General features: G+C 35.4%; 1 protein-coding gene across 6 annotated transcripts; it reads left to right on the top strand.

Annotated features, from left to right (window-relative positions):
* The first annotated feature begins 16 nt into the window (after positions 1-16).
* Positions 17-27,290, top strand: LOC115444937 (large proline-rich protein BAG6). 6 transcript variants are annotated; one of them, XM_030170937.2, is made up of 23 exons: positions 17-189; positions 417-530; positions 3,523-3,640; positions 3,718-3,956; positions 4,045-4,185; positions 4,569-4,649; positions 10,535-10,608; positions 11,028-11,178; positions 11,337-11,519; positions 11,609-12,026; positions 12,258-12,446; positions 14,040-14,609; positions 14,806-14,926; positions 15,517-15,622; positions 15,827-15,907; positions 15,990-16,196; positions 17,222-17,455; positions 17,579-17,752; positions 17,888-18,204; positions 19,314-19,389; positions 23,484-23,673; positions 24,135-24,300; positions 24,893-27,290. In XM_030170937.2, the coding sequence occupies exons 2-23, from the start codon at positions 468-470 to the stop codon at positions 24,942-24,944; spliced, it is 3,951 nt and encodes a 1,316-aa protein (XP_030026797.2). In that variant the 5' UTR covers positions 17-189; positions 417-467; the 3' UTR covers positions 24,945-27,290. The 6 variants fall into 6 exon arrangements, with proteins under 6 accessions (XP_030026797.2, XP_030026800.2, XP_030026799.2 ...); XM_030170940.2 differs by having other exon boundaries at positions 17-336; positions 11,609-11,786; XM_030170941.2 differs by having other exon boundaries at positions 18-336; positions 11,609-11,786; positions 12,258-12,413.
* Positions 27,291-27,957: the final 667 nt, after the last annotated feature.

Raw genomic sequence — 27,957 nt, 5'->3', positions numbered from 1 at the left:
TTGGTGGGACAATAAATCATAGATTATTAATAAACTTCTGTGACATGCGTGCTGGCTGCCGATGAGTTATTGATTTGGGTGGTGGCTGAGTGGCTAAATGTACTGCCTAGGTCTTTTCCAAAATGGTCGAGATGAAGAGTCGATAGCTCCGACGGAAAAAATCGAAATAGTGGTTTCTTGAAGTGAATTGTACGAAAACCTTATTTATTTTTATCTGTGGTTTCATTAATTTGTGACAACACTGTTTTTTATTCGTTGTCACCAGAAAAAGAATGTTCCGATCCGATTTTATATTCACTTGAATCTTCATTTATACCTTCAAAAAACCCTTTAGGCGTGAGTAAATTGCGTGTTTAGCAAAACCTTAGTTTGTTGTTTAAAGCTACATTTCCACGTGTTGTTTTTTATATTTTTAGGCACGCGTCAATAAATCTACTTTGTAGGGCGTTAAGTAGTACCCAGTGAAAATGATTGAGTTTACGATAAAGACTTTGGATTCCACCAACCACGAGTTTTCCGTGGATGATGAGGTGAGTGGTTTCATGAATATATTTCTAAGAATGATTTGCGCTTAATCATTGAGAATGCTGGCTATTTATTAAAAATTGGTATTATACCCTATTTTTACAAAGACTTCGCGCCTGCGCCGTACCAATTGACTCGATATTGATTAGGGTGTGTTTGATACATGAAAATATTTGCCATCTAAATTATGTAATGGATGTTTTTGTTTAAAAAGAATAAGAATATTATATGTTTGTGATAAGGGTCAAATTCATTCTCTGGCCATATTCTTGTTATTCCTATATTGCAAAAGGTATTGCCAGTCGCGAATGTAAATGCAGTTTATTGATTTTTGTTTCACATACATTGCAATGTATAGCTTTGTGCTTGCAGAATGCAGAGTGCTATGAAAATGCATTAAGTAATGATGTTTATTATTTTGTAAATTATTTTACATGTTGCATTATGTTTTTTAAGTATATATTTTGTTTATGGCTAAAAGATCATTAAAATAGCAGAAAGCGAGTTTAAGTGACAATGCATAGCATGCTGAGAAAATAAAATATTATCCTGGCTTTAATGACATGCAATGACAATATTGTCTTTGAAGCCAATACAGGAATACATCCTGAATATGTTGTTTGGAAATCTATATTAGATCTAAAATGTATTTCTTGTGTCTTTGTTACTCTATTGGAGTATGTCTGGTTATTAGTCTTTTTCAAATATATCAATCAATAAAGCCCTTAAAACAGTATTAGATTGTTTATTTTCAAACCTCATTATATAAATTTGTATATTACTAAACGTTCCGATACTGTTTCTAGTAATATGGTGGCATCGGCAGTAGAAAATAGATAATTATTTTTGTGATAACAAGCTTACCATATTGAAACAAAGACATTAAATATATGTTGTAATGTCACATTAGTCCCATATTATTAAATACTGGTTTTTGCTTGTGGTTTCACCTGTTTGCAAGAGTTTATGGGATAAAAGACCTACTATATATTTTTCAGTTTTAGAATATATTTTTCAGTATTTTCAGCCTGTGTTCTTCCTAGTGTCTCAAACTATATCCACACCATATGCTATTGAAATCCCTTGGGTAGATTTGGAGTTTATTGCATTCTGGTAGGAAAACAGGCAGGTTTGCCTGTGTGACAATATTGTTTTATAAATATATTTTTTATATTTTTGAAATGAAAAATTTCATCATGTGTATATGTTGCATAACTAACCATTTACGCAACGCATGCAAGAGAAGCTGTAAAAAAGAATAAACTTTCTTTTTCTACATAATTTTTCATTGATGTTCTGCTCTTATTGGTTATAGTGTGATATTATATAGCCTGTGTCCTTCCTCGACAAATAGGCTACCCAACACTTAAAGGATTTTTTTATTTGAACTAGTACTTCCTAAAATTAGCATATTAAAACAAAATCTTCAGGTTTATATATAGTACAGATAAAAAAAAAAAACTGTTAAAAATATTATAATACAAAGATAATAATAGGAATCTAAGTGAAAACACAATTATTATAATAAATGCCCAATAAGCACTATAATATTGTCTTGAACAGGTCTGGATTTGTTAATAAACCATATTATATTATATAGGCTGCAAGCTAGCATGGCCAGTGGTCTAAGGGGTCACAAATTGCCAATTGGGTGATTTTATTTTCAGAAAAAATTAAGTGAGACGTATGCATGGTGTTGGTTTACTCATTTAAAAAATTACCATTAATGATTTGTTAAAATGTATTATTCATACTTACTCAAATAAAATGATAAATCCTTACATATTATAAAACAATTTTTCACACCATGTCTGTTTGTCTGATTACAATAAAATCAAAAACTAATCAATGGATTTCAATGAAATTCGTTATGGAGATAGTTTGACGCAGGACATAGGCTATTTATATACCAGGAATATATGTAGCAGGCTTTTATCCTGAAAAAATCATTCATGCGGGAAACCACAAGCAATTAGTTATGGGAATAGTTTAAGGCCTTGATATTTTGCTACTGAGGCGAAGTGAGATGAGTTGCTAGTATACTAAATAAAGTTTTAAGTTAGGTTCATCTTAATTTTCTTTAAAGGCATTAAATTGCTTTAAGTTGCCTGAACAAGGGGTAATTCTTAGCTATAATTCATATCATAAAGAATACAACAATTGCTGACTAGTGATCTCCATAAAGAAATTATTATTTATATTTTAACCTATTAATTTAATTACGAAATATAACTAATTGCCAATGTCATCACCGCCTGCCCCCCCTCGAGACAAATCTCCTCCCTTCCGACCATACTAACAAAGCTCCTCCTTCGCTTTATCTTCCTTCCCTCTACCCCCCCCCCCCTCTTCTTCCTCCCGGGCCCCGTGACCAAATAGCTGCGGGTTGCCAGCGTAACGTCCGCTGGCACCCTCAGTGATAGCGGTAGGGCGCACCAAATTTTCATTGGGACTGCCGTGGTTGCTAAGCCGGAGGATCGCTTGTACACCATTAGCAGGGTACCTCCGGTGATAACCGTGGCATTTCCCAAAAAAAATATGTCATCATCGACTGTAGTATTATGTCTTGAATTGAATTGCCATCACTTTTGTTTCTATATTTGAAAGCTAGTTAAAATTCGATGCCTGAGGAACTCCGTTCGCCAATGCAGATTTATTTGAATTACTATTAAAATATACATGTGGCTGCCATGTTGCACTTCCTTGTAAAGCAACGAAATTCAAAATGGCGGTCAATCGATTTCATTTACGCGAGGGCATTTGTAGAGTTATATACATTTACATGTACAGCAGAAATAGCGATAATAGTACTATTTAAAAAAAAAATTTGTTGGAAAATGTATTAATATAATGCGAATTATCTAAATATGTATTTTTAAATAAGTTTTATAAATAAAACTTCGGAATACGTACTTACGCGAAATTTTTTACATAAAGTGAATAAAAATTAAACATAATCAGTGTTAAGCTATTATAATTAAAATATCTTTATTTTAGATGACTGTCGAAGAGCTGAAGACACATGTCCTAGAAAAGATGGACATTCAGATAGATTTGCAGCGTCTCATCTTTTGCGGAAGAGTAATGCAGGATGACCAGAAATTAAAAGATTACGGTATATAATATTTATTTATAATAATATTTTATCTGGGCTAGAATGTATGGATATAATAGGTTTATCAACATTTGTAGATATAAATGGCAAGGTGATACATCTTGTCCAACGCGCACCTCCGGATGCTCGAAATTCAGGGATGTCCTCATCATCGGGGTCGAATAACACGGGCAACCGTACCGAGACGAGCGCTCGGTCCGAACAACACGATCGCCATGAACGCCAGGATCGCCACGATCATGACAGCCAGAACCGACCTGAGCGTCAGTCGGCAGCGTCTAATCCAGCGATGCAGCAACAAATCCGACGCCTTATGGTACATTCATGTCTTTGTACAATTTGGCTTTGTACCGTATTTTCGACCACGATGCTCTGTTTTATTACAATGTTAAACATCTATTCAGGCGCTCACTCCTGAGTACCTGTATGCGCCACCGCAGCCCTCGGTAGTGACAGCCACCACAAGCCGCTTGGAGTTTATACGACGCGTTATTGTGGATATCAAGGTTGCACTCGCACAGCTCAGGGCTCAAGTCAACGACGAGGTATCAATATTATTTCTATACAACATGCAGGGTACGGTAGTAGTATTATGTTATATTCTTACTATTATATATCTATCCATATGTTATTAAATGAATGGCATTGCATTGATCGGTTTAGTATTATATTAGACATGCTAAAGTCAAAATGGTATGATAATTGCATGAGTATTGCTTTATGTATTTCTCTTATTTATTTGCATGTTTTTTTTTCAATTTACCTTTGACTCGCGTTTTGTAGACACTAGTTAAAGTGTACTTAAAGGATATTTTTAGCCTTCCCTTTATTTTACTGTGTTCTACAGAGCGCAAAAATATTATTTGGCTAATATAGCCGCCGACGCTATGCTAGTAGTGTATTTAAGTGGTTAATGTACCTACTGTAGGAAAATTCTGGTGCACCAGCTAGCAGTGGAGCCCCAATAGAGCCTATGGATAATGAGCCTACCCCTGGTGCAACACAAGAGGTAATGTGTCCCACAACTAATAAATAATTGAGTGTTTGTTATGGGTTATTTGGCAAGGGTTTAAAACTAAATAAATAAAAAGAAAAGTTTGTGGTTCTAAGATTTTTAATTGTGACATAATATTGAAACGTAGTCTTGATTTAGTTTATGGTAAGTATTTATATCATTAACACTAAGGTCCCGCATCTTGTTCGTTCTTGTTGCTATATTTTCCTTACTTTGCCATTGATTTAACCGCCTAAAGGCAAATAAGATTCGTGCCTCAGAAAGTCTCCATAGTGACACATTGCACTTTGCACATTTGTACATATTTAGGAAAAATACGTGCAATCTTCCAACGTCCGCTTCATGCTAATTATTCTGTTGACTATTATGTTATTCTGCGAAAGTAAAAATACTAAAAATTACGTATAGGTAATGTAAGTAGATTTTACAAAATGGTTAGTTAAGTTCTCAGTCAAGAGTTTCTATAATAAACGTTAAATTTATTAATATCAGAATACCGATGTTACGTTTTTTTATTTCGAAATTGAGAAGTGGGTATATTTATTCTTAAATTCTGGAATTAAGGAATAAAGAAATTTCTAATTGCATCCCGGAATCTCAATAATAATATACAACATGTATAATAGGTTTCTGCAAAATATTCAGTATGTGTCCTTATTCAGGAAGCCCGATAATTTATTCTTTAAGGGATCGTTCATTTTATATTTGTATTAGACAAAATAATTTTATTAAGTAGTCCAGAGTGACTAATATATTATATAACTATAATGTGGTTTGAGATATAGTTGACTTACACACATACAAACTAATAGACACCATAAACTTAATTTTTTAAAAGCAAACAAAAAACACATCACGCCTTTATTCCCCAAGGAATAGGCAGATACGTAACTAGGGCAACCACTTTTCGTCGTCCCACGATACGATTGATAGAGGGCGAGCCTACCGCCTATAGGGCACAAAGGAGACGGGCGAAATTGGGCTTGACTGTACATTTATGAAACATTTATCAATATTCTTCTTCTATTTCTATATCAGCCATTAAAAAATATTAGATTGTGTTACAATGGAAAAATAAAATATTTTTTATTATGAATAAGTAACTGACTTCCGGTATCGGGAATATCAGGCTGTCTATTATTATTGTTATTCGCTTTCTGTACTTCTGCGCAAGTGAATGTTTTTGGTTTGATATTATTTATTTTAACGACTACGGCTTTTTGAGAATATTTTGAGGATTGCTGCTTTAATAAACTACCCACGCTTATTCAACAACAGAATTTGATTTCTTGCTTGCTCGACTGATTTTGCTTGTTCTAACGGATTTCGAAAAGTAATGATGAACCATCAACACCATTGTGTTAATTGTGACATAGCTACATGGCGTTGTAACATTAAAGGAATTCGTCCAATTGGAAACGAAATAGTTCTTTCAATAATATAAAAACAGTATAAACTCATGCCTGAATTCATGAAGGAATAGATTAAAAAAACATATGCAACCTACATTCAGTTTCATCTTGCGATAAGTAAATACCTTTATATCCCATGCGATACTTTCAATTCTGGATATAATCTAAGCCAGCTGCTTAATAGACAATACGGAAATCCAATGGACAATGATTAGGTGCTGTGAACATCTTGTGCTATCGGGTAAATACGAAGTTATTCACAGAAAAGTGTTTTTTTTACGCTATATTCTATAGCGATTAGAAACAGATTTTTTTTCTAATTTATAAATGGTTCTATTATTCCTATAAAATAATGCATAAACTATCTCTGTAAAGGTTCTATGAAGTTTCGCCCGTCTCCTTTAAACTTCGGGCTGATACTTAACAGAAAATCTGAATTATAGTTTTACCGACCCGGAATTCGAACCAGGACCTCATACCGCTTACACATTACAACTACGTCACGGAGGCAGTTAATAATAATGGCGCTAACGAATTTCCAGTAAATTTTCGATACTCTGGTTTTTTGACGACTATTTTGGTGAAACCTCCATGGTTTTATTTTAATTTTATATCCATTGCGATGCTAAGTGAAAGTGTTAAAAAAGACCCACTAAAACAGCGAATTACATCGGCATATGACGTATATTGTGATGTATGCATGCTATGCATTGCTACTTGATTCAGTTCAAAATCTTTAAAATATATATGTTTTGTTGCCCTATATTATTATTTGTATTTTGTTTTTATGCATTTGTTCACATTCAAGTTATAGTTGCATGGTAACTACTCCTATGCTAATTAAATTTACGAAGGTTTATTCCACTCCGTGAAGAGACAGATAAACGACGTAGGAAGCGAGACAAAGGGTTATTATTTTTTTTTGTCGGACGTCGCAGTCTACACCGGGAGAAACCTGTGAATGAGATACCGGAATCTCCTGGCTTAACGACTGCAGGGACCTGGAGGAAAGTTGGGAGGGAATATCTGGGGAAGTAAATGTGGGGAACGAACTCTCTTAGGATGGGATGAGGAGAGAATGCCAGGAAGAGTTCGCGAGTCTTCATAAGCCTCAACGTGAATTGGCAACCGTGACTTATACACACTTAGTTGTGTGCTTGGGGCGGCTACAAATGTCCTCCATGCATGCGTGCATTCGGTGTGGACGCTGATCGCACAAGGGAAGGGAGGCTGATCGCAATTGCCTAGGGAAGGAAAGGCGGGTCAGGGTATGTAGAGGGGGGAGGGGGCAAGACAAAGGTTATTATAAACCTATACTGAGAAAGAGAGATGACATGATAGCTCATTTGCTTTAAGAACCCGCTTCCTCTCCAGTCAATTGTAACCTATGCCGCAAGAAATTTTAAGTTGACGGTGACTAGTTGCAAGCGGACCTTACTTTTTGTACGTCCGTCGTATTTTTTGAAACTTTTGTTTTATGTATATTTGTGGTGTAACAAATATTCGCATATATGCATTGGTATACACGAATATTCGCCTTTTTTATGTTCGTACTCGTATTTGCAATAGATTATACGATTTTTTTGCGAATGTTTTTAAGCAATAAAATGTGAAAATTATAATTTGTAAAATAATATTTACTTAACGGATTATAATATTTAAAAAGTCTAAATATAAGTTTAGTTATTATTTAAAATTGTCACACAATAAACCGCGTTAATTTGTCGCGACGGGGCGGGGCGGAGCGAATTATAATTAAGGGTAATAAACTCTCAAAACAACTATAAGTGCGAAACGTGCATTTTATAAAATTCTTTTAAGTTTTGGTGTGTATCGGAGACGCAATGGATACTTCTAATCAGGAATTATTTATATTTAGTGTTTTAATTGACGAAGAAAATTAAAGAAAACCAAAACACCAATTTTGGATACAATATTTTGAAAAACATTCTGATATAAGTGTAAATATAACAAATACTTTGCGGACAGAATATCACTTGTTTTAATTCAACATTTGAACGTTTGGTTCTAAAAAATCTGCGAAGTTATTTCATCACAACGAGAATATCACCCTCTTAAACATGATAAAAAGAAAAACAAATATAAATCACTAATATTGCATCACCGGTGGATGGACGGTCCGCGACTCGTTCCATCGTCCCACCACGCTGCGGCTCGTCAATAGTGGGCGAATTCATATACAAAATGTATGGAACGCGGAAAAAAATATGGAAATTTTTGTTTGTTTGTCGATGGTTTGCTCTAATTATGTTCGTTGGAGTATCTATCCCAAACCACTCATTCGACTCATAATGGAATAACTAAGATATTAAATCTTATTTTGGTTTACATATGGAGTAATTCGGGGGCAGATGGCCACTCCGGGGAGGCGGGCCACGCGTTGAGAGTTTTATGTTTTACTAGGCGGTATATCAGAAGGAGTATTACTGTATGACAATATGAAATTAATCTAAGTCCGAGCAGAGGACGTGGTGGGTACAGGTAGATTTAAATTAGTTATAATAATTGTGGAACAAAATTGATCTTGACAAAAGTTTATTCAATTGTGTAAAATTTATTTTTATTTAGTCTACGAGACTTTTGGGAGTTTTATCTGTTTCTTCACGTTATATATTATATTTAATTTTAAGAACGTGTTTAATTATACATTATAGAAAAAACTTAATTTGTCAGTGTTCTTTACATTGATGATGATGATGAATGATTCTTATCTCGTTTAGATAAACGGTTACGAACGGTATGATAACAATCTATTATTCGAATATAATAAAAGCGTGCGTGCAATCTGTTCTAAATATACACTACTGCGAGGTTCTTATTGGTAGCGGTCAAAGAATTAAAATCATTTTACTACATAACTTTCGGAGATAGAATAGTCAATAGATAACATAAACTTTAAGATGCTATTTTTGTTTTAATAAAAAATGTAATATTATTAATGATTTATCCACTTAAGTTGTTTACCTTTAAAGACATAATACAAGTTTTAGCTTTACATTGATAAAAATATACCTAGTCTTGCCATAAATATTGTAATAAAGAAAAAAGAAAATTGTTAACTGCAAATAACATTTATTACTTTTACAGTGTGTCAGTTTAATACATAAATATAAAACAATTAAAAATATAAAAAGCTTATTCGAAGTGGTCTCCATTGGCTGCAATACAGTCCTTTAAACGATGAGGCCAGTTATCAATAGAAGCACGCACTCTTTCCATGGGAAAATTCTTCACCGCCAATCGTATAGATTGTTTTAGGGACTCCAAATTATCATGGCGTTTAGAGCAAGCTGTACTCTCTAAAACTGACCACAAATCATAATCCAGCGGATTAAGATCGGGACTAGACGACGGCCAGTCTTCAGCTCTGATGAAGTCCGAAACGTTCGATTCCAACCAAGACTGCGTGGACCGAGCTTTATGACCCGGCGCCGAGTCTTGCTGGAAGGACCATACTTGGTTATTGAACATGGTGATGTTAAGGGGCTTAACTACCTTCTCAAGAATGGTATCTTGATACACTTGTGCCGATGTTTTGATACCTTTTTCACAAAAATATGGCTCAGTCACTCCTTCATAGCTAACACCCCACCAAACCATCACTGAAGTCGGATAATGTCCACGTTGCACTCTGTCGACTAATTGGGAAGCTTCCTTAGAGCTTTGAGCATAAATACGGTCATTTTGTTTGTTAAAATGTTGCTCAATTGTAAAAATTTTCTCATCCGTAAACAAAATTTTTCTGTGACCTCCCTTTGCGTACCGCTTCAGTAGTTGTTTCGATTTTACCACCCTATTCTTCTTTAAATTATCAGTTAAGAAATGGCCAGTGCGTCTCTTATAGGCTGCAAGTCCTAAGTCATCTTTTAAAATACGCGACATGGTTCTAGGTGCTATCTTCATTTCCCGAGATAAAATCTTTTGCTTTCGGACAGGATTTCTTCGAATTCTTTCCCTTACTGCTTTGACCACCTTTTTCGTACGAACACTACGTGGACGGCCAGATCTTTTTCTGTCACAAACAGAGGAGGTCTCATTGTACCTATTAATAGCCCGGTACACAAACATTTTACTAATACCAAGTGTATGGAGAGTTTTAAAAATTGCATTTGGCTCCATACCTACTTTGTGTAATGCTATCACAGCGATTCGGTTCTCTTTATCACCCCACACCATTTTAATATCGCAAAATATTTTACAATGTATTGGCGCCAAAATGAGAAAACACAATGAACAATCGTATAAAAATGACAGATTCGAAATTCAAATGTAATATTTTTTTATAATTAAGTGTAACAGTATTTATGGCCAGACTAAGTATAATAAGGTATAAAATTAAATATCGCTTTAAAATCAAAAACACCAAGACATGATAAAAATTAAAAATAGATTAACATATATACCGCTTGTGTCTCAATAAAACAACCAAGTCTATGATCATTGCAGCCTGAACCAATTTTAGACGAAAATGGCGACGAAGTGGCGGATCACCTCACTCGGGCCCAAAATGCGCGTCGCAGGTAAGTCCATAGCTTTGTATATAATATGATGTACATTGTACATAATTTAATTTAAAAAGTATTAAGAGCTTACACAAAAAATATCCATACTTTTGTGATGTATGTGCGTAGAGTACCGTCAAACGAATATTCGTTCAAAGTATCCCTACTTATTCGCTATCGACACAAACTCTGAAATTTACTTAGAGATGAAAGTGTTGGAACGCTGTAAATACATTCAGCTGTGTGTCCATGATTGTTTTAGCATTTGGGTGTTTATGTGCGGCGGAGATGACTTAACATCACGTGATCCACTGTTTGCCGTCCTACGCTAAAAAAAGAAAATATAATCTTCTTGTAAAACTATATCAAACGATTCCGTCAGGGACTATTAAAGCACAAGCTAAAAGTTTAGGACAAAAATCTTTTGATGTTTTTAGGAGCTACAGAGCCATACGTGCGCTGCGTGCGCGCCAGGCCAGACCACGCGACTTGGCGCAGCTTGTTGAGGAACTGGACGCTTTACATGAGCAGTTCACGCCATTCCGAACCACCTATATACGGCTCTTGAGAGCTGCCAATGACCCGGAGGTAGGGATTTTTAAAAAATCAGATTATGTGCTACTGTTCCCCGTATTCATTTTTTAACTTGTTATTGGTTATTTGACACTATTAGACTGAATTTAAGTTAATACTTACCTTTGGCTGTGTTGTGCTGGATATATATTGTTTTTTTATTGTTAACGCAGCCACCACAGTACACTGACGAAGAGCGCGAACAGAATCAACTCATTGTTGACGTGGCCGGCGATTTGATGCACAGTTTCTCGCATGCATATCATGCTGTAAGTGATATCAATTTCCAAGTTGGACAATCCAATCCGCGTCTGACTGCTGACAACGCAGTATTACGTCACCCTATCCCCATGCAGGTAAGTCGTGTTCATTATTAATATAATCAGTTGCTATTATTTTATTGCTCTGGAATTAATGAATGTTGTTTTATAATTCTATGTTATAGGCACACATTAATGTGGTTCAGTCTGGCGGTAACCGTCGCCCCGCACAACAGCAGAGTAACAATGACGGCGCAGCTAATGGCGCTTCTGTAAGGTCATCTGGAACCGAGGCCAGTGGAAATACTGCGAACACTGGGGAAAATCAACAATCGAACCGTAGTGCTTCGGTTCCTTCAGCTGGTAGGAATGCTACCCAACCGACTGTCAATATAAACATACAGCCCGACCCCATTACGTATCAAGTAGAGATAGAGACCAGGGTACCTATTGCGTTTCCCATAGAGAATGCGCTGTTTAGCGGGTTGAATAATGCTGCAAATGCCAACAATTTGCAGCCAACTGAGCAAAATCAACAGAACCCATCTCCAAATCAAGGTGGCGCTACACAGGGTCAAGCCAATCGGCGTCAAGTACTTTTCGGTAAGGATAAAATAGAACACACCGAGGGTGAAAATTAACACAACCGAGGCTAATAACATAAACTAAAATGACGCATAAATTTACTGTTAGGTAGTTGTGAAACCTAAACCTTTTTTAAATGTTTGAATGAATTTGAAGTCTTTGTTCATAAGTATCCGTGGGATGTAGTCATCTTTCATATAGGAGACAGGAGATAGTGTTTTTACAATGATGTCATATGTTATGTTACAGATTTTGAGAACGTATTCAGAGGCCTTGGTCAGGGGGTTGGTATGGGAGGTGTTGAAGTTGTAATGAGTATGGAGGAGATCATGGGTGGCACCGGAGGCAACGCTGCGAACCTTCAGCCCACCGCTGCTGTAGGGGTACAGAGCACAGACGGCGGAGGTAATGCCCCTCAGCCTATCTTCGGACGAAATAGTTAGTGCTCAAAAATTTACCGTGGTTTCTTCATGTTAAAATCATGTAACAAAATAAATGTTGTTTTAATATCATAACATTTGTTGTTTTAAGTGTAAGTGATTAACCGCAGAAAACATTCATGACCTAAGTTGTGACTAATGTTAACGTTGTTAATTATAATTAATTACTTACTGATATTCAAACGGATTATATAACATTCGACGCATAACCCCACGAGACCCATGGTAGGCCATGAGACAATCATAAGCAGAGAATCCATTTGTCATTTTCGGTGGACTTCTAAAACAATTATAGGGAAATGTCATGCCTGAAACGTTTTGTCATATTAATAGTTTAACGAAATCTTTGATATTTAAGTTGCATTTCAATATTTTGTACCTATTATAAGAGAATAGAATGTTATATTTTTTTGCCTACTCTACCATATATTAATAATGTTATAAATAGAAAGAGAATTGTGAATAAGTTGCAAATTTTGTAGTTTAATGGATATATTTCTGTAAGAAGACTACAAGGACAAGGACTAGCTTGGCTAGTGAAAAGTCATTTCGGATTGAAAAAAAATACTGCTTTGTAATACGCTGCATTCATACACATTGTGTGCTTACGTAATTTGTATTATACAATATATAAGTCGGAGGAGACTATGAGACCGGTTTGCAGGCATAACGCACAATAATTGTTAATTTAATTTAATTTGTTACATTGTTCTATTACTTAAAACCTTCTACGCCTTTGCCATAATGTAATAAAAGTTTATGAAAAATTATAATTTACTAAAGGACCAATCAGACCAAGGCACGTGCCTCGAGCGGGGTCGAGGCGCTATCTTTACTATTCAGGTAGGCCATGAGTGTTTTAGACTAGTGTTGCAGAACCATCGATAGTTTGACTATCGATGGTTGACCTTGAAAACTATTTAGGATATCGATTGTACTATCGATTGTATTGCCTATGTCAATACTGTCGATACTATCGATAGTATCGATAGGTTTTGGTTAAAACGAATGGTTTTCACAATACTATTGATAGCATCGATACTATTGATTGTATTACTATTCATAGTATTCATATTATCGCTGTTATCAATAGTATTGCACAGAGAGCTATCGATTCTACCAATAGTATCGATTGTATTGACACGTGACATATTATCGATAGACAATCGATACTATTGTTTTTACCTTGACTATCGATAGATAATCGATATCTATCGAAAGCAGACTATCGATATGCAACACTACTTTAGACATACGTTGGAGAATTCATGATAGTAACTGATCGAGTTGGATCGTTGAGAATATTTGTTGGTTAGAGTAAGATCGGTGCCCTGAACCCGCTGCTCGATCTTAATTGTCCACTTTTTTATCGTCATTATTGGAAAGTGACAAATATTATTTAAATTAAATTGAAATATAAAAATATCTGTAATTATTATGCTTTGTGCTCGCATTTTACCCTGATGACGCCCACTAAGTCCGCAAATACTAATGATGATGTCAACGGGAATAATGCTTCTCCGACATATATATTATACAACTCCTGAGTTGTATTTAATTCTTTAGGTCTAAGGAGTCGTTATGTTTACAGTATACCTGGCTCCGATGCCATGGGCCGGTCCGCCAAGTGCTGAATTTCTGCAGAACATCGTGACTTCAGTTCTACGTCAGGGTATTTTGCCTGGCGTAGAAGGTGTAGCACTTCACGTGCCTGGCCTAGCCCAAGCGATCCAAAGCCAACTCCAGGCCCAGCTTAATAATTCTGGACAAGCCAACAATGCAAGCCAAGCCGCCAATACGGGCCAAGCCGCCAATACAGGCCAAGCTGCGAATGCAAGTCAAGGTGGAAATGCAGCCCAAAACGCTAACGCTGGCCAGGCCGCCAACACAGCTCAAACCGCTAACGCAAGCCAAGCTGCCGGTACAGGTCAAGCTGCAAATGCTACTCGAAATGCAACTGTTAACCAAGCGGCCAATGGACGCCAAAATGCCAGTGCAGGTCAGGCTGTAAATGGAGAACGAGTCGCGAATGCAGGGCAAACTGCCAATACAGGCAATGCTGCCAATTCGCAGGGTGCATCCCAGCAACATGCACGTACGAATTCATCTACCACTCCAGGCCAGAACCAAAGCCAAGGCCAAAATCAACAAAGGCAACAATGTGGGTATAACATTTTAAAATTTTATATTTAATTTACTTAATCATTACAATAATATATTTTGAAAGGATATAAATATGATAATACTTGCAGATTGTAAAAGTATGTTTCATGGAACGACTTTTAATAAAAATGCTTATTATTTTTAATGATGCTATTGGGATGGGGCCATTAAAATTTGTAATATTTGTGTAACAGCGAACCTTCCTCGTACGGCTGCCTCACGTGGGCAGAACTTCTCGATGGCTGACTTCTTAATATATGATCGTTTCCTGCATTGTGACAGTGTCCACGCAGGGCGTCGCCTGCAACGCCGCAGGTGCGTTATAATACATATTTCTTATTTACGGCATACAGCAACGATAATGTTAAGTAAATAATGAAGTCAAAGACCTATAAAGTTGTGTTTCATTTAAATAATTGAAGTTCTAAATAGGGCATTCCATTGCGAGTGCTGGGGTACATTTACGTCAACAATCTAAAAAGTAAAGATGTTACTTTTTAGATGTTAACATTGTAGACGTTTACATGTTTCTGTGTAAACGAATAAACGTTTTTCTTTACCAAACGTTTTATGGGAAAAAATAACTTCAAGAATATAACTGTAATTCATACCAAACCTTCGTATTATAATGTTCGAAGTGCGCCAAAATAAACCGTATAATTTAGGAACGATTTTTTTTTTATATTGAATATAATCCTACTTTGCAATATTAAGAAAAAGTAATAAAAATTATAATTTAAAATGATTGTCGATCATTGTCTCAGACAAGACATACATAAAGTGAATTAGAATAATATTGTCTGGTTCATACTTTTTTTTTCAAAAGTGGCATTAAAAGATTAAGATGTACTCAAAATTAATATTAAAAAAAAGTGACAGCCATTAAAAGTAAATTAATTATACAGAGAACAACAACAGAATCAGACTGTTGCCCAGGAGCGCATGCGCATTGACAGAGCGGCTGCAGTGGACATTTCTGCGTTGCGATTCCGCAATACTAACATGACACAGGTAACTGATACAATATACATATGAGTTTAAAAATATATTTAACATAACGTAAATATATAACGTAATTTTATAAGATTACGTTTTCCATGAAACTGACATTTCATTAGAATAGTCTAATGGTAAGAGCTTGTTATCAAATCAATATATTATCAGTTGTGCGAGGGTAATGAAATAATTATTTACTACAGTTATGTATTTTTACAGGACTTCATAAACGTAATGGTTGAACTGCTACACGCCGAGCCATCGCCTGAGAGCTGGTACAACGCGCTGATGGTTGCTGTTGTAAGTTAGATGAGAATAAACTTTGTTAAATGTTTTTCGTCATTGTTGGTACTATAATAAAGCGCTTTTTGCATAATTCCAGGCCCGCAACTTGTTTTTACCGGAAAGTGTTCAAATGCTCGCCGGTGAACCGGCACTCGTTCCTACTGAGTTCGAAGCTCTACGTCTACAACTGCGCAGTTATATCCAAGACCTATTGAACCGCTGTGGACCTATTAACGGCGAGAACGTTTTTGAGGAGATCGCAGAGTTTCTCGTGCAAGAACATACCTCGTTCTTAAACAACATGGTGAATCTCATTAATTATTATTTTTTGTTTCTTGGTGGTTAAAGAGAGACAATCTACAATGGACATCTTGAGTCACAAAATACAACGTTAAACTGTCGATAACGTTAGATGTTAGTGTTTTTTTTTATTGCAGTAATATAACGACGAGACTAGCATGCCATTCCTCTAACGGTAAGCGATGCGACCATAAACGGTAGCAATGCCATATGGAATTAAATTATAAAGAACTGCGTTTGTCAGTATAAGACACCAGCGGTTAAGTCGCATAATACTTTCTTTTTTATTGCTTGATATGACAAGACGAGTTTGCCGTTCGCCTGATGGTAAATGATACGACTGCCCATAAATACCATCCATCACCTTGAACTACAAAGTATTGTTTGATATTCCATAATTCTCCATCCTGAGACATGAGATGTTAGACCTATTATGTCCAGTAGCTACATTGACTATAATGTCTTTGAAATCAGAACACAACAGTGACTACACATTGCTGTATGGCGGCAGAAATAGACATTGTGGTTGTACCTACCCAGGCGGACTCTCAGATATGAGAGACCTACCACTAGTAAATATTCAGTGGCCTTACAGTCATTCGAATCAGAATGAAACAGTGCATGCACATAACACACTGGTGCTTGGCAGTAGATATAGATACTGCGGTGGTACCAAGCCGCAGAATAGCAAATGTAAAACCAGTAAACGTGCCTCGTAAATGCGGCTTATTATGCTGAATATATGTATTTTTTCAATCAATATAGGTGTTGGAAGTTCACCTTGACACGTTGAAACGTATAAATGTGCCGCGTGTCTCATTATATCTAAGGAGTCTACAATCTAAGCCCAGCACCCTTGTTGATACTCGTATACGCGATGTGTAAAGGACAACTCGCCAATGTCAGTGTCACAAATTAGGCAGTTTTGTGATCGTCGGTTTATGACTAAACTTCATCGGATTATAATCCGTCCGTATGAATATAATTCCACTTTCGACATTTGCATTGACGGTATTGTGTTTTCGCCAGCGCAACCTAACCCCGATGGTGTCGGATGTGGACGTGATAGGCTCTGTGCGTATGCTGGTGCGGTCGCGCCTGCCAACGGTCATCGCATCCGTGATGTCCGACTTGTCCGGGGAGGCGTTCGCGACGCGCTTCTACGGTATATTCTCGCGGTTCTTCAGTGACACGTGCGCGCTGATCACACTGTGCTGCCGTGACGGAGTTATGGGCCTGCGTGTCATCTACACCGCTTATATTGTAAGTATTATTGTTTTCAGGCAATTATAATAACGTTTATGACAAGTATTACATAATAAATTTGGAGTATTTACATCGAATCGAATGAAGAATAATATCTAAGTCGCTCTTTATATTACGCAGGAAGATATTCTGCAAGATTTTGAACCAGCTGTACATGATATGCTGTTGACAATCAGCATTGACAACTTGAACGGTTTGATACCCAATCTGCGTGTCCACACCAATAATGTCCGCCAGTTTATGCAGTTCAGGACTCGACCCGCGCCCGCGTCACAGCCGCAGCCTACTAGCAATGTATGAACCCTTTATTATTCATATACATTAACAAAAATATAATACTGAACGTTTAGAATTTACAATTCAAATATGTACATAATCGAATAAATTATAGAGTTGTAGATTCATTAATGTAAGTTTACGCTGATACAGTCGCAGCCGCAGCGGCGGTCGAGCGCGCTGGGACAGTCACCGCCGACGCGCGACGAGCCGATGCAGTCCTCGCCGCAGACCATTCACCTGGAGGCTGAGCGCGACGAGAACGTGGATTCCTACCAACTGGAAATGCCGAACTTGATCATGATGCCGCCGCTTGTGGCCCTGCCCACCATGCCGGTGATTCCTACGCTGCCGCACCTACCGATGCAGGCCACCGCGCCCGCGCGCGCCTCCACCTCAGCCAACATCGCGTCCGTCAATGCGGCCCAGTCGCCCGCGACTCCTTCCAACGCGAGCCGATCTCTTTCAAGGTAAGTAAATCAGTAACATGCCAACACCAATTACAATAACAATTAATTCATTCCTTGAACTAGCTTTGTGCACGCCTAATCAGTGTAGATTGCAGATAGGTAAACAATTTACAGAGGCTAATTTTTCAGTTTCCATATTTACCAATTAATCACTATACGAATATCGGAAATGTTTTATCGCTTCAATTTAGTGCATTTTATAGAAATTCATGTACATTTAAGCTTTACTGGATTCCATTACTTGGTGAAACACTATACACACAAGGCACTTCGCTATATTTATAATATATCTAAAAATAATAAACTATAGGGATGTTAGTCAGATATTACCTGTAGGCATCTGGAATTTAACCAAACTATATAGTCCCAGTCCAACGTTAACCCATGTAAGCCCGTCGAGCCCAAATGAGGACATTTGTTATCATTCCCATATCTCTCAGTTAGCACTTAAGTAATGCCCATATACATACACATGTAGGTACTCTTAGTTGCATACTATAATTTTGTGTAATAACTAACAACGTGGTTTTGTTCTGCATTTTGAGGACATGATTTAGTGAATAGCAGTCGCGCTTAAGGTAAGTGAGCTTCTTTATATACCTACATTTTGTATGGTTTTGTTTGCATTATTTCGTAGCATTGCCTTATGCAATCAAACAAAAAATAGTAATAGCCTGTAAATTAATAAAAATGTTGGGAGTGGCAATTGTCCGTAATTAAGGGCTTTTTAAAATTACCTGAAAAAATACTATACTAGGTTAATTCTATTTCGTTTCTTTGATTTACGTTGTAATTATTATTTTCGATTTATTTTTGGGCCTAAATGGGTTTAACATTTACAAATGAAATGGATTATGGAGTGAAATATTGAATACTTAAAATTATAGTCTTTATTTATTACAGGCAAGTGAATGCTAGTTTTTCGAAAGTGTCAGCAATAATTTGTTTTACATTAATAATATTAAGTAAAAATGTGGATTCCAATATTGTTGGTATTTATTGGCACAGTATGAATAAAATGTATTATTCATTTTCCTTCATAACATTTTTATTTTATCGTAACGTCTAAGCTGATACAGCTTTTGTTAAATATAACTATTTCCCCACAGGGCGGCAAAACCCACAAAACCGGACATGACAACAACGCCACGGAACACGACAGAGCCGCCTTCGAATATACAACTAGTAAGTGGAGTTTGACACACTATTGCAGAAAGATGGTATTATTGTCAATTCACGTTCACAAAATAGTGAGTCATCGTTGTCGGTCAGCCTAGTGACGTCGTCCAACCAATGATGAATAGATTATAAAAATTATAAAGTGAAATTGATGGTGACAAGTTAAAGATAATTAAATTTAGGTAATTGGTTAGCTGACTTGCATCCGATCTCAATATCTTACCGACTCATTACAAACAGTTAAAATAAACAGTGTTTCTATAAAGTAAGATAAGAATACCTTACCCTATCTATTAGAAGGTCGACTATGATTAATATCACTGGTGCGTCACATTTTAGCCAAGGATGAACATAGAACTAGTAATCATTGTAATAATTATAATCTATGGAGTATGTTACTTTAATAGCTTTAGGTGAATCGAATGTAAGAATATTTAAAAAAAAAAAAAACTATTGAAACCATAAAAAGTGCTAAATATTTTTAGACATAACATTACCAGGGACTAGTATTCGATGCACAAAGGAAACGCTTTGGCCAGTGCCCCCACTAGTTACGGGTATTGTCCTTCCTTAATATCAGTTAAGCTTTCGAAGTTTTGTAATATTGAAACAGCAGTAACAGTTAGCGTAGCTTTTACTGTCGAGTTGATAGTAAGCTCCATTTAGATGTTAGTAAGTTATTGACACCGGCCGTTAAATTAATAGTCACTGTTTTATTATCGCAAATGAACTACATAAAATTTAACAGGATGATCTGTAAGTAATTATGGATTTTAGGGTTCCGTGCCTCAAAAGGAAAAAACGGAACCCTCATAGGATCTCTTTGTTGTCCGTCCGTCCGTCCGTCAATCAAGGCCCCTTTATCTCAGGATCGCGTGGAGGTATTAAGCTGAAATTTATATCAAATACTCAGGTCTATAATACCTTTAAGCTGTAACGAAATCAAACTTCTATGCAACGCAAACATAAGAAATAGCAATTTAAGCCGCATATTTTTAAACTCGCAACTACTAGCAAGGGAATCAAAACCTAAAAAGTTCTTCCAGTCGACCTAGAATCTTGAAATTTGGCATGAAGCAGTGTTTTATTGCACATATAAAGGAAAAATTTCGAAACCTCATTTTTTTAATTTATGCTCCTTCCTCCAGCTAGCTATTCATTACTTTAAGAGCGTTTACGCATCCGCTCGCCGTATGTCTCAAAAACAGCACTTTTCGAAGGAGATAATATCCATCAAAACATTATTTTAAAAACATATAAATTAGTAATTATTATAGAAAATTTTGTTGTCTAAAAAGTTAGTAGAGAAAATTTTTAGATTTATTGAGTATTTGTAAATTGTTTAATGATTACTGAACAGAGGTTTTCAAATTTGCGCTTCGAACGTCTATTTCGAAGCTCAAAATATCTTAAACCACTAAGGAACATAACAATATGTTATTTTTATCTAACTATAAAGATCCTGAAGAAAAAGTTAGTAGAGAAAAAATATCTTTTTATGTTTAATTCATGAGAAATAAAAATTCAAAGAATTCGAAAATTTCAGAAATGTTGGTCATTTAAATGATTTTTTATCACTATATCTTACTTAATTGAATATAATATTGGATTACTATAATAGAAGAACATCTCCTTAAAAACATACAATTTAAAAATTCTACAAAATTAGTTCTGTTATTTTTCTATAAATATTTTAAATACCACTATAAAACGCAACGCGCAAATCGTTTCAAATTAGTCCGCCTTGAGGCTTTCTAGAGAGAGGACGTATCGCTCGTCGCTCCGGCGAGACTCCAGTTGGACTTTACTGTGCGTAGAAAAATAGTCACGTGTATACAGTGATTGCCACATCTTAGTACTTTAGTAAGTAAAATATTTTTTCTTTATTGATTGACAATAATTTTAGTAGTTACTATAAATTATTATTATATTATTATGTTTCAGACACAATGGGAAGTAAAGCTATTTCTAGGCAAGAAAAGGAAACGTAACAACGCTGAAACTTCGGCTAAAGCAAAAGCTAAAAGATTGATGTACTAATGTTATAACATGCGTCTGTAGTTATGGTTGTTGCTTTTTTTACTCATTAAACACTTGAGCATAGTTACTCGAAGGAAAAAATGGAACCTTAAGCTAAAAACAATTAGCCCATTGAAATGTTACATGAGCTTTGTATTTTTTAAAGGACCCAATTTTATTTTTAGAACATGTGTGGGGGGGTCAATTGAAGCTTAATCTCAAGTTTGTGAGGTCGCCCCCCTTGTCCCCTGGCCGCCATCATGGAAAAAGGGGTGAAAACACTTTATTCGCGATATCTCGGAAACTATGCGTCTTACATAAATTTTGTAAAGTCATAATTTGTAGCAAATTGTTTTGCCTACAAATATGTTTATATAACTTTTTGCCCTAAATTAAAAATTAAAGAAGTTATAAGCAAAAATGTGAGAAAATGTTTATAAAAGTTTTCTTTTTTGCTCTATAACTTTTTTTACATTTTACAAAAAATTACCTCAATCTAACTTGTAAATGATCTTTTGAGGAAAATTGTTCCCTATATTTTTTTTTTTATTTCATTCATTTAAAACGCTGTTACAGCGCTCCAAAGTTTACCGGGTTCGTCAATGCTCATGAGAATCCTGTCGAAACAAAATGTTTAACTTATTTTTGATTTTTTTATTGTAAATATATTATTACAATTTTTTGTTAAATTCGTACAACTTTACTTATTTATTCCTAACTCTTTTCTTTGCCATAGAACTTACCAAATTTAACTTATCGAATGTTATGCAGGTAGAAAAGGTATGAGTTACCATTTGGGGATAAAGGAGAAAAAACATATTTGCAGGCAAAACAATTTGCTACAAATTATGGCTTTACAAAAATTTGTAAGACGTATAGTTTCCGAGATATCGCGAAAAAGTGTTTTCACCCCTTTTCCAAGATGGCGGCCGGAGGACAAGGGTGGCGACCGCACAAACTTGAGGTTAAGCTTCTATTGACCCCCACACATGGCCCAAAAATAAAATTGTGTCCTCCAAGAAATGCAATATTCGGTCCTTAAATTGTAACATTTCAATGGACTAAACGCACATTTCAAAACTCGTTTTACGCCCGCGGGGTGCGCGGTTGTATGCGGTACCCGCTGTATTGGCGGCCAACTATTAGAATCGTGCGGGCCACGGTAGCACCAACGCGCTCTGTGGTTAGTAGGTGGGCGACTGCAGTAGTCGGTAGGGGAGGGGTGGTTACAGAAATCTGACGCCATTTTCCTCCATCGTGATCGTTTCTGATATGATATATAGCAATACCTATTAAAAAAAAAAAACTATCCAAAAAATATAACCAACTTCCGAAAAAAGAAGTTTTTTATTTCTCACTTTTTAGTTATACACCTAAAAATGACATCTCATTACATACACCTTCTGACTCAAAATATAAATTCCAATATGTCATTTCTAATGACTTAATTTAAACTTTGAATACGCTAAATATTAAAAATGCAGATCTATGGAGTAATTATGTGGTCCATTATAAACATCGTAGCACAGTAATTTTCCTGATTTATTGTCTGATTACGGAGTTCTGGTGCCTATCTTTCGGCTTCATGATGAGCTCCACTTTACTAAAGGGTACTTTCTAAATGCAAATGCATTTGCATTTAAAAGTGAAAAAAGCACTGTGTAAAATTGGCGTTAAAATTTGTTAAAATGTTTATTTTTTTATAATTACAAAATGATACATATAAACTATTTCATGATGAATTCTTATATATTTAATAATAGAATTCTTCATTTATCATAAATTCATAAATCATAAGTTACATTCCAATTAGATAATTAAAGCGAAAAGATCAAAATTGGTTGGTCTGACTATAAAGATAGCCGACGCGCTAACTCTACGCACACAGCTACGCAACGGCTCTGTGTGAGTGAATTTTGCGAAGAATTACCTATAGTTGACTTCACGCGCGGCACGTAAACGCTCTTAATACCTACAGGTTTGTACGGAATCCTCGGTGCGCGAGTTCGACTCGCACTTGGCCGGTTTTTGTTAAGAAACATGGGTTTAGTCGTTTGTATAAAATAGAGGATTTGGCGCAGGTTTCCCCGATGATGATACTGCAGCACTGGGGCGAGGACTGGGTGCCGGTGTTCACGCGCGACCAGCAGTCTCAGCGCGACGAGCCAGCTGAACCTTACAGTGATGGGTATCTCACGGGCATGCCTTCAAGGAAACGACGATGCGTTCGACAGGCCCGACCGCCGACTACGCTCGACGGCTTCATGAACGGTACTGAACTCATTATATAAGTTTTTTTTGCACTTTAAACTAACAAGTCGTCTTCTAAAGGCCTCTTTAGATTAGCCAGAAAATATTTACATGTTTAAAACATATAAACTCGGGGCAAGTTAACTGTTGCAAACTTTAAAGCTTGCAGAATATTCGGCGAGTCGCGTATGTATAATGTATTGCCGCTAGTAAACGCATCTGGAAGTGTTTGTGTAATATATTGCTGCGGGAACTTACTGGTATAAACTTTAAATTTAGCTTACGTTTATTGACACCATATTGTAATGTCTTCTTTGTTAACTTAAAATGTGTGTACCATGTAGACATGAGAGATCAGGTTGTTACCTTATTCCCGTGGGTTATGCATTCTCGGCCACATACCACTTATGATATTATTTGTATTATTATAGCTTTAGACTGTGGTAAGCAATGTCTATGTGAAAACATATTAATATTGGCAGAGAGCGTTCGTGAAGCTGCCGACCGACCTACGACGATGGATAACAGCGCGATCCGGACCGCGTTCAGAGAGCACATGCGCAACATGGCCCGAAATCGCGCTTCTAACTCCGACGATTACGACCCCAGGCGTTATGCATCCGCCGCCAGATTCCTAAATTCCTCCCGGTAAGTATATTGTTATTTGCACACAAACTCACTAACTTACTCATTTAATGTATATTTATAATCTATCTCCCTTATTCATAGACGTTTTTATCTAAGGTTGGAGTATTCCTGTGATATGGCAGATTTCGCAGTGCATAGACATAGGCCGATGTGATTGGCTAATATTGAGATACAACTTGAATCTTATCGGCTGTCAGATGAACAAAGCTGAGAAACAGACTTGTTATCACAGCTATCTTCCGTGCTTCGATAAATTTTCGCACTCTTAATAAAATAATGACTTATTTCAAAATTGGTAATTTGTGGCAGTCGTCGGAAAACTAATTTTTGTTTGCTACCTTTCTTTTTGAAGATGCTATAAAATTGAGCTTATTAAAAATTAAATCTATAGCATGAAAACAAGGAAAAAAACGAAAAGGTCACTAACAGAAATTGGTTGTTTAACGATTCCCACAAATTGGCAATTTTGGAATGGGTCATTATTTTATGAAGAGTGCGATTAATAATGTCTATGAATTCGACGGTTAATCTATAATTTTATAAGGTATCATTAATGATATGTTATAACTAAATTTAATTTTCTTTGTTCCAGATCTGGAAAACAACCACAGCCAGAAAGCAGTAGTGAAAGCAAGGACAAGTGAAAATACACAAGACATTGGTTCAAGCTTTACTACTTTGGTATCATAGTGATATTTAACCAATGATTGGTTTGTGTAATCAATGTGCTCATATATAATAGACTATTTTATTCTATCATCAATGTTAATTAGGAGTGATAAACGATAATTGTAATAGTAGCCAGATTTTCTTTCAATTGTTTATATTGGGTAAATAATAATTGAATTGATTTATTATTTGTACTGATAAATACACATTAATTAGTTATTTATTGAAAATAATTAAGCATTCGATTCGCGACTTCATAATAAATTTATTTTATTTCAACATTAATGTGAAAGCTGTTTACGTTCTTAAAGTTCTTTGTTCTTTATGTATTGAAGTTAAAGAATATTTACTTAACTTTGGAATATGTATCACTATATTTAAAATAAATATTTTTCAACAGGACAATTTTACTGCTTTTTCGATTTAATAAGTAATAATAGTATTTGTCTTATCTCCACGTATTATGTGTCGTAGATTAATTCGATTCTGAATGTGGGCGTAGCTAGAGACAGTTTATCAATGGTAATTATTAATATTATTTTAAGATAATTCACTAAAATTAATCGCGTAGTCTTAGGACAGGCTGTCATTAGGATGGTTATATTATTCAAGGTAGTTATAAATTCACATATATAATTTGTAATCACAATTCCCGGTTTTAGTAGAATTAAATATTCTGCACCGAATCTAATCGGTTAAAGATCTCCCGTAATCACTATACGTGTCCAGTTTATGCGCATTCACGTATTTAGTCTTAAAAAAAAATACCTAAGGCTGGCAAAGCACACGCGTTCAACTGTTAAAATCGGTCACATGGTACTCTCAGCTGCCTTTAATGTTAGACGATAACGCGGCTGGCTTATTGCTTATAACTTATAAAATAACTACTTAGCCTGTGATCTTTATTACGTGTAGCAGCCGATTGAATTAGCGTAGAATGCGCGAATCGTTCGCACCAATTCTTGCCCATAGCTCTGGAGCCTTTTAAACAGGCGCCTGCGCAGCACATTCGTCAGATGTGTACGCACCAATTATATTATCATTATTTTTAAAGTTTGAAAATAATCTGACATTATATAGTTTTAATAAAGTGAAATTAATTTTGAGCGTGACATGCCTTTACGTGAAACTCAAGCATAGGGAAAATGCAATGATAACTCGTGACCTCGTATCACTGTATTTGTGAAAATGTAACAATTTGGCATAAACGCTTTAAAATCCGTTATTTTAGGATTTCATTGGCCAAATTCCACGTAATGTTCGATCGTGCTTTTCCTGTTGCTTGCTAGCCTGACGCAATCACTATCTAACAACAATACCGGACTCCGATTAATACCAAAGAATTGCGTACGACCCGCATTCAAATTTCTTTTTTTATCTCTTCCAATATCGTAGAAATTTTAAAGCCGAGATGCAAGATGGATATAATAAAGCGGCATATTTTTGAGAAAATTAATTAAATTTATAAGATATCATGATATCAGCCAGTTCATCAAAGTATTTTTTTCACTTTTTGTTGGATTTATTCAACGATAAAAAATAATTCATATTTGATTTGGACATTTTGGATAGACATTTAATATATTCTGTTATTGAGTACTTATAGGCAGGAGTTAAAGGTCAATCCAACTTAATTGAAACTAATTCTGTAACCGATTAGACACTAAACATAACAGTAAATGTATACAATTTTAACATTTCAGTAGAATTCAACTTTTTTAAGGACTATGTGTGATGATTGTAAAAACTATTCTAAGCGGGGGGTTCTAGAAAACTATATCTATCTTATACTAATATCGATTAGATTAACTTCAGCCATCGATATGTTAACCGTTCGTAAAAGCTCAATCGAAGGTACCTACAGTTTACGGTAGACTCTTTATGTAGTCATATACAGCATAGTTTTTAAGGTGTGCGGAAATTTTAACATCCTGATTAATACCCGATACCAATTACGCTGTTATCGCTTGATTGTTGTATTGGTGTTCCGAATATCAATAATAGGCATTATTAAAAGTTAACTCTTAAAACAAGGCGTTAAATATAACCATATAGGCGCTGCACGCCTTGTTTTAAGCGTAGTTACGCACTCTAGCATTTTAAGACTTTTTATTGTGTGTAGATTTATTTTCATTCTTAAATATTAATATTCCCTATCCTTAAAATATGCTGCGTAAGACTTTAGTAGAACCTTATATTACATGTTTTAATATACATTATGTGTCTGTTATTCATGTGGAGATTTCAATATTAAATTTGACATAATAATATCGACACTTAAAAGGCAATCCTATCTAAGGGACAAATAAGTATATCGAAAAGGATTTATATTATGCATATTTGAAATTGCAACATTTTTCTGCGTCGTTATATCTGGGTTGCGTAGCTCTGGGGTAATTTTGGCGATTAGGTAATAGATAATTTCGGTAAATTATTATTATTATTTTTTATTATATAACAAAAGGCATAACACAGAGCACAATCATTATAAAGAATACTTAAGCACTAAATTACATTAAGACTAGATTGTATTCCTTAAACCTATGTCCTAATTGAAATTATACTACGGAAACGACTCTACAAAAAACAATTAACAATATAAACATTTGCTTATAATTATATTTTTTTTTATAATTTTTATTGTTATAAAAAGTGGACTAAACCATTTTTTTTACTTTACTTTTCGTAATACATATATTTAAGTGTCATTATTACTTATAACAGTACGTTATTTTTATTGTAAAAATAAATAGTTTGATTTAGTTTATTAAAATCGATACTTTAAATCTCTTTATGGAAAAGTTACTGAGTGTCGCTTAGATATGATTGCTTTTCAAACGTCGATATACTTTGTGCCAGTTTGACTGCACGCTCATGTCTATTTGTCTTATTAATAATTAAAATTTCTGTATCAAATATTACACTCTCAAATATTCAAGTAGTATTAAGTGTCGTAGTTATATGAAGTTATTATCAATAGTTATTAAA

The sequence above is a fragment of the Manduca sexta genome, chromosome 27, assembly GCF_014839805.1.
Source record: "Manduca sexta isolate Smith_Timp_Sample1 chromosome 27, JHU_Msex_v1.0, whole genome shotgun sequence".
Classification (NCBI taxonomy): domain Eukaryota; kingdom Metazoa; phylum Arthropoda; class Insecta; order Lepidoptera; family Sphingidae; genus Manduca; species Manduca sexta.
Note: the sequence above shows the minus strand (reverse complement) of the source record. Positions and strands in the feature narration are given on the sequence as shown.

Coding starts and splice junctions, on each gene's coding strand:
- LOC115444937 (XM_030170937.2), top strand. CDS start 468: ATGATTGAGTTTACGATAAAGACTTTGGATTCCACCAACCACGAGTTT. Junction 11,179..11,336: donor GAGCTGCCAATGACCCGGAG/GTAGGGATTTTT, acceptor TTGTTAACGCAG/CCACCACAGTACACTGACGA. Junction 14,610..14,805: donor AAATCAACAAAGGCAACAAT/GTGGGTATAACA, acceptor TTTGTGTAACAG/CGAACCTTCCTCGTACGGCT.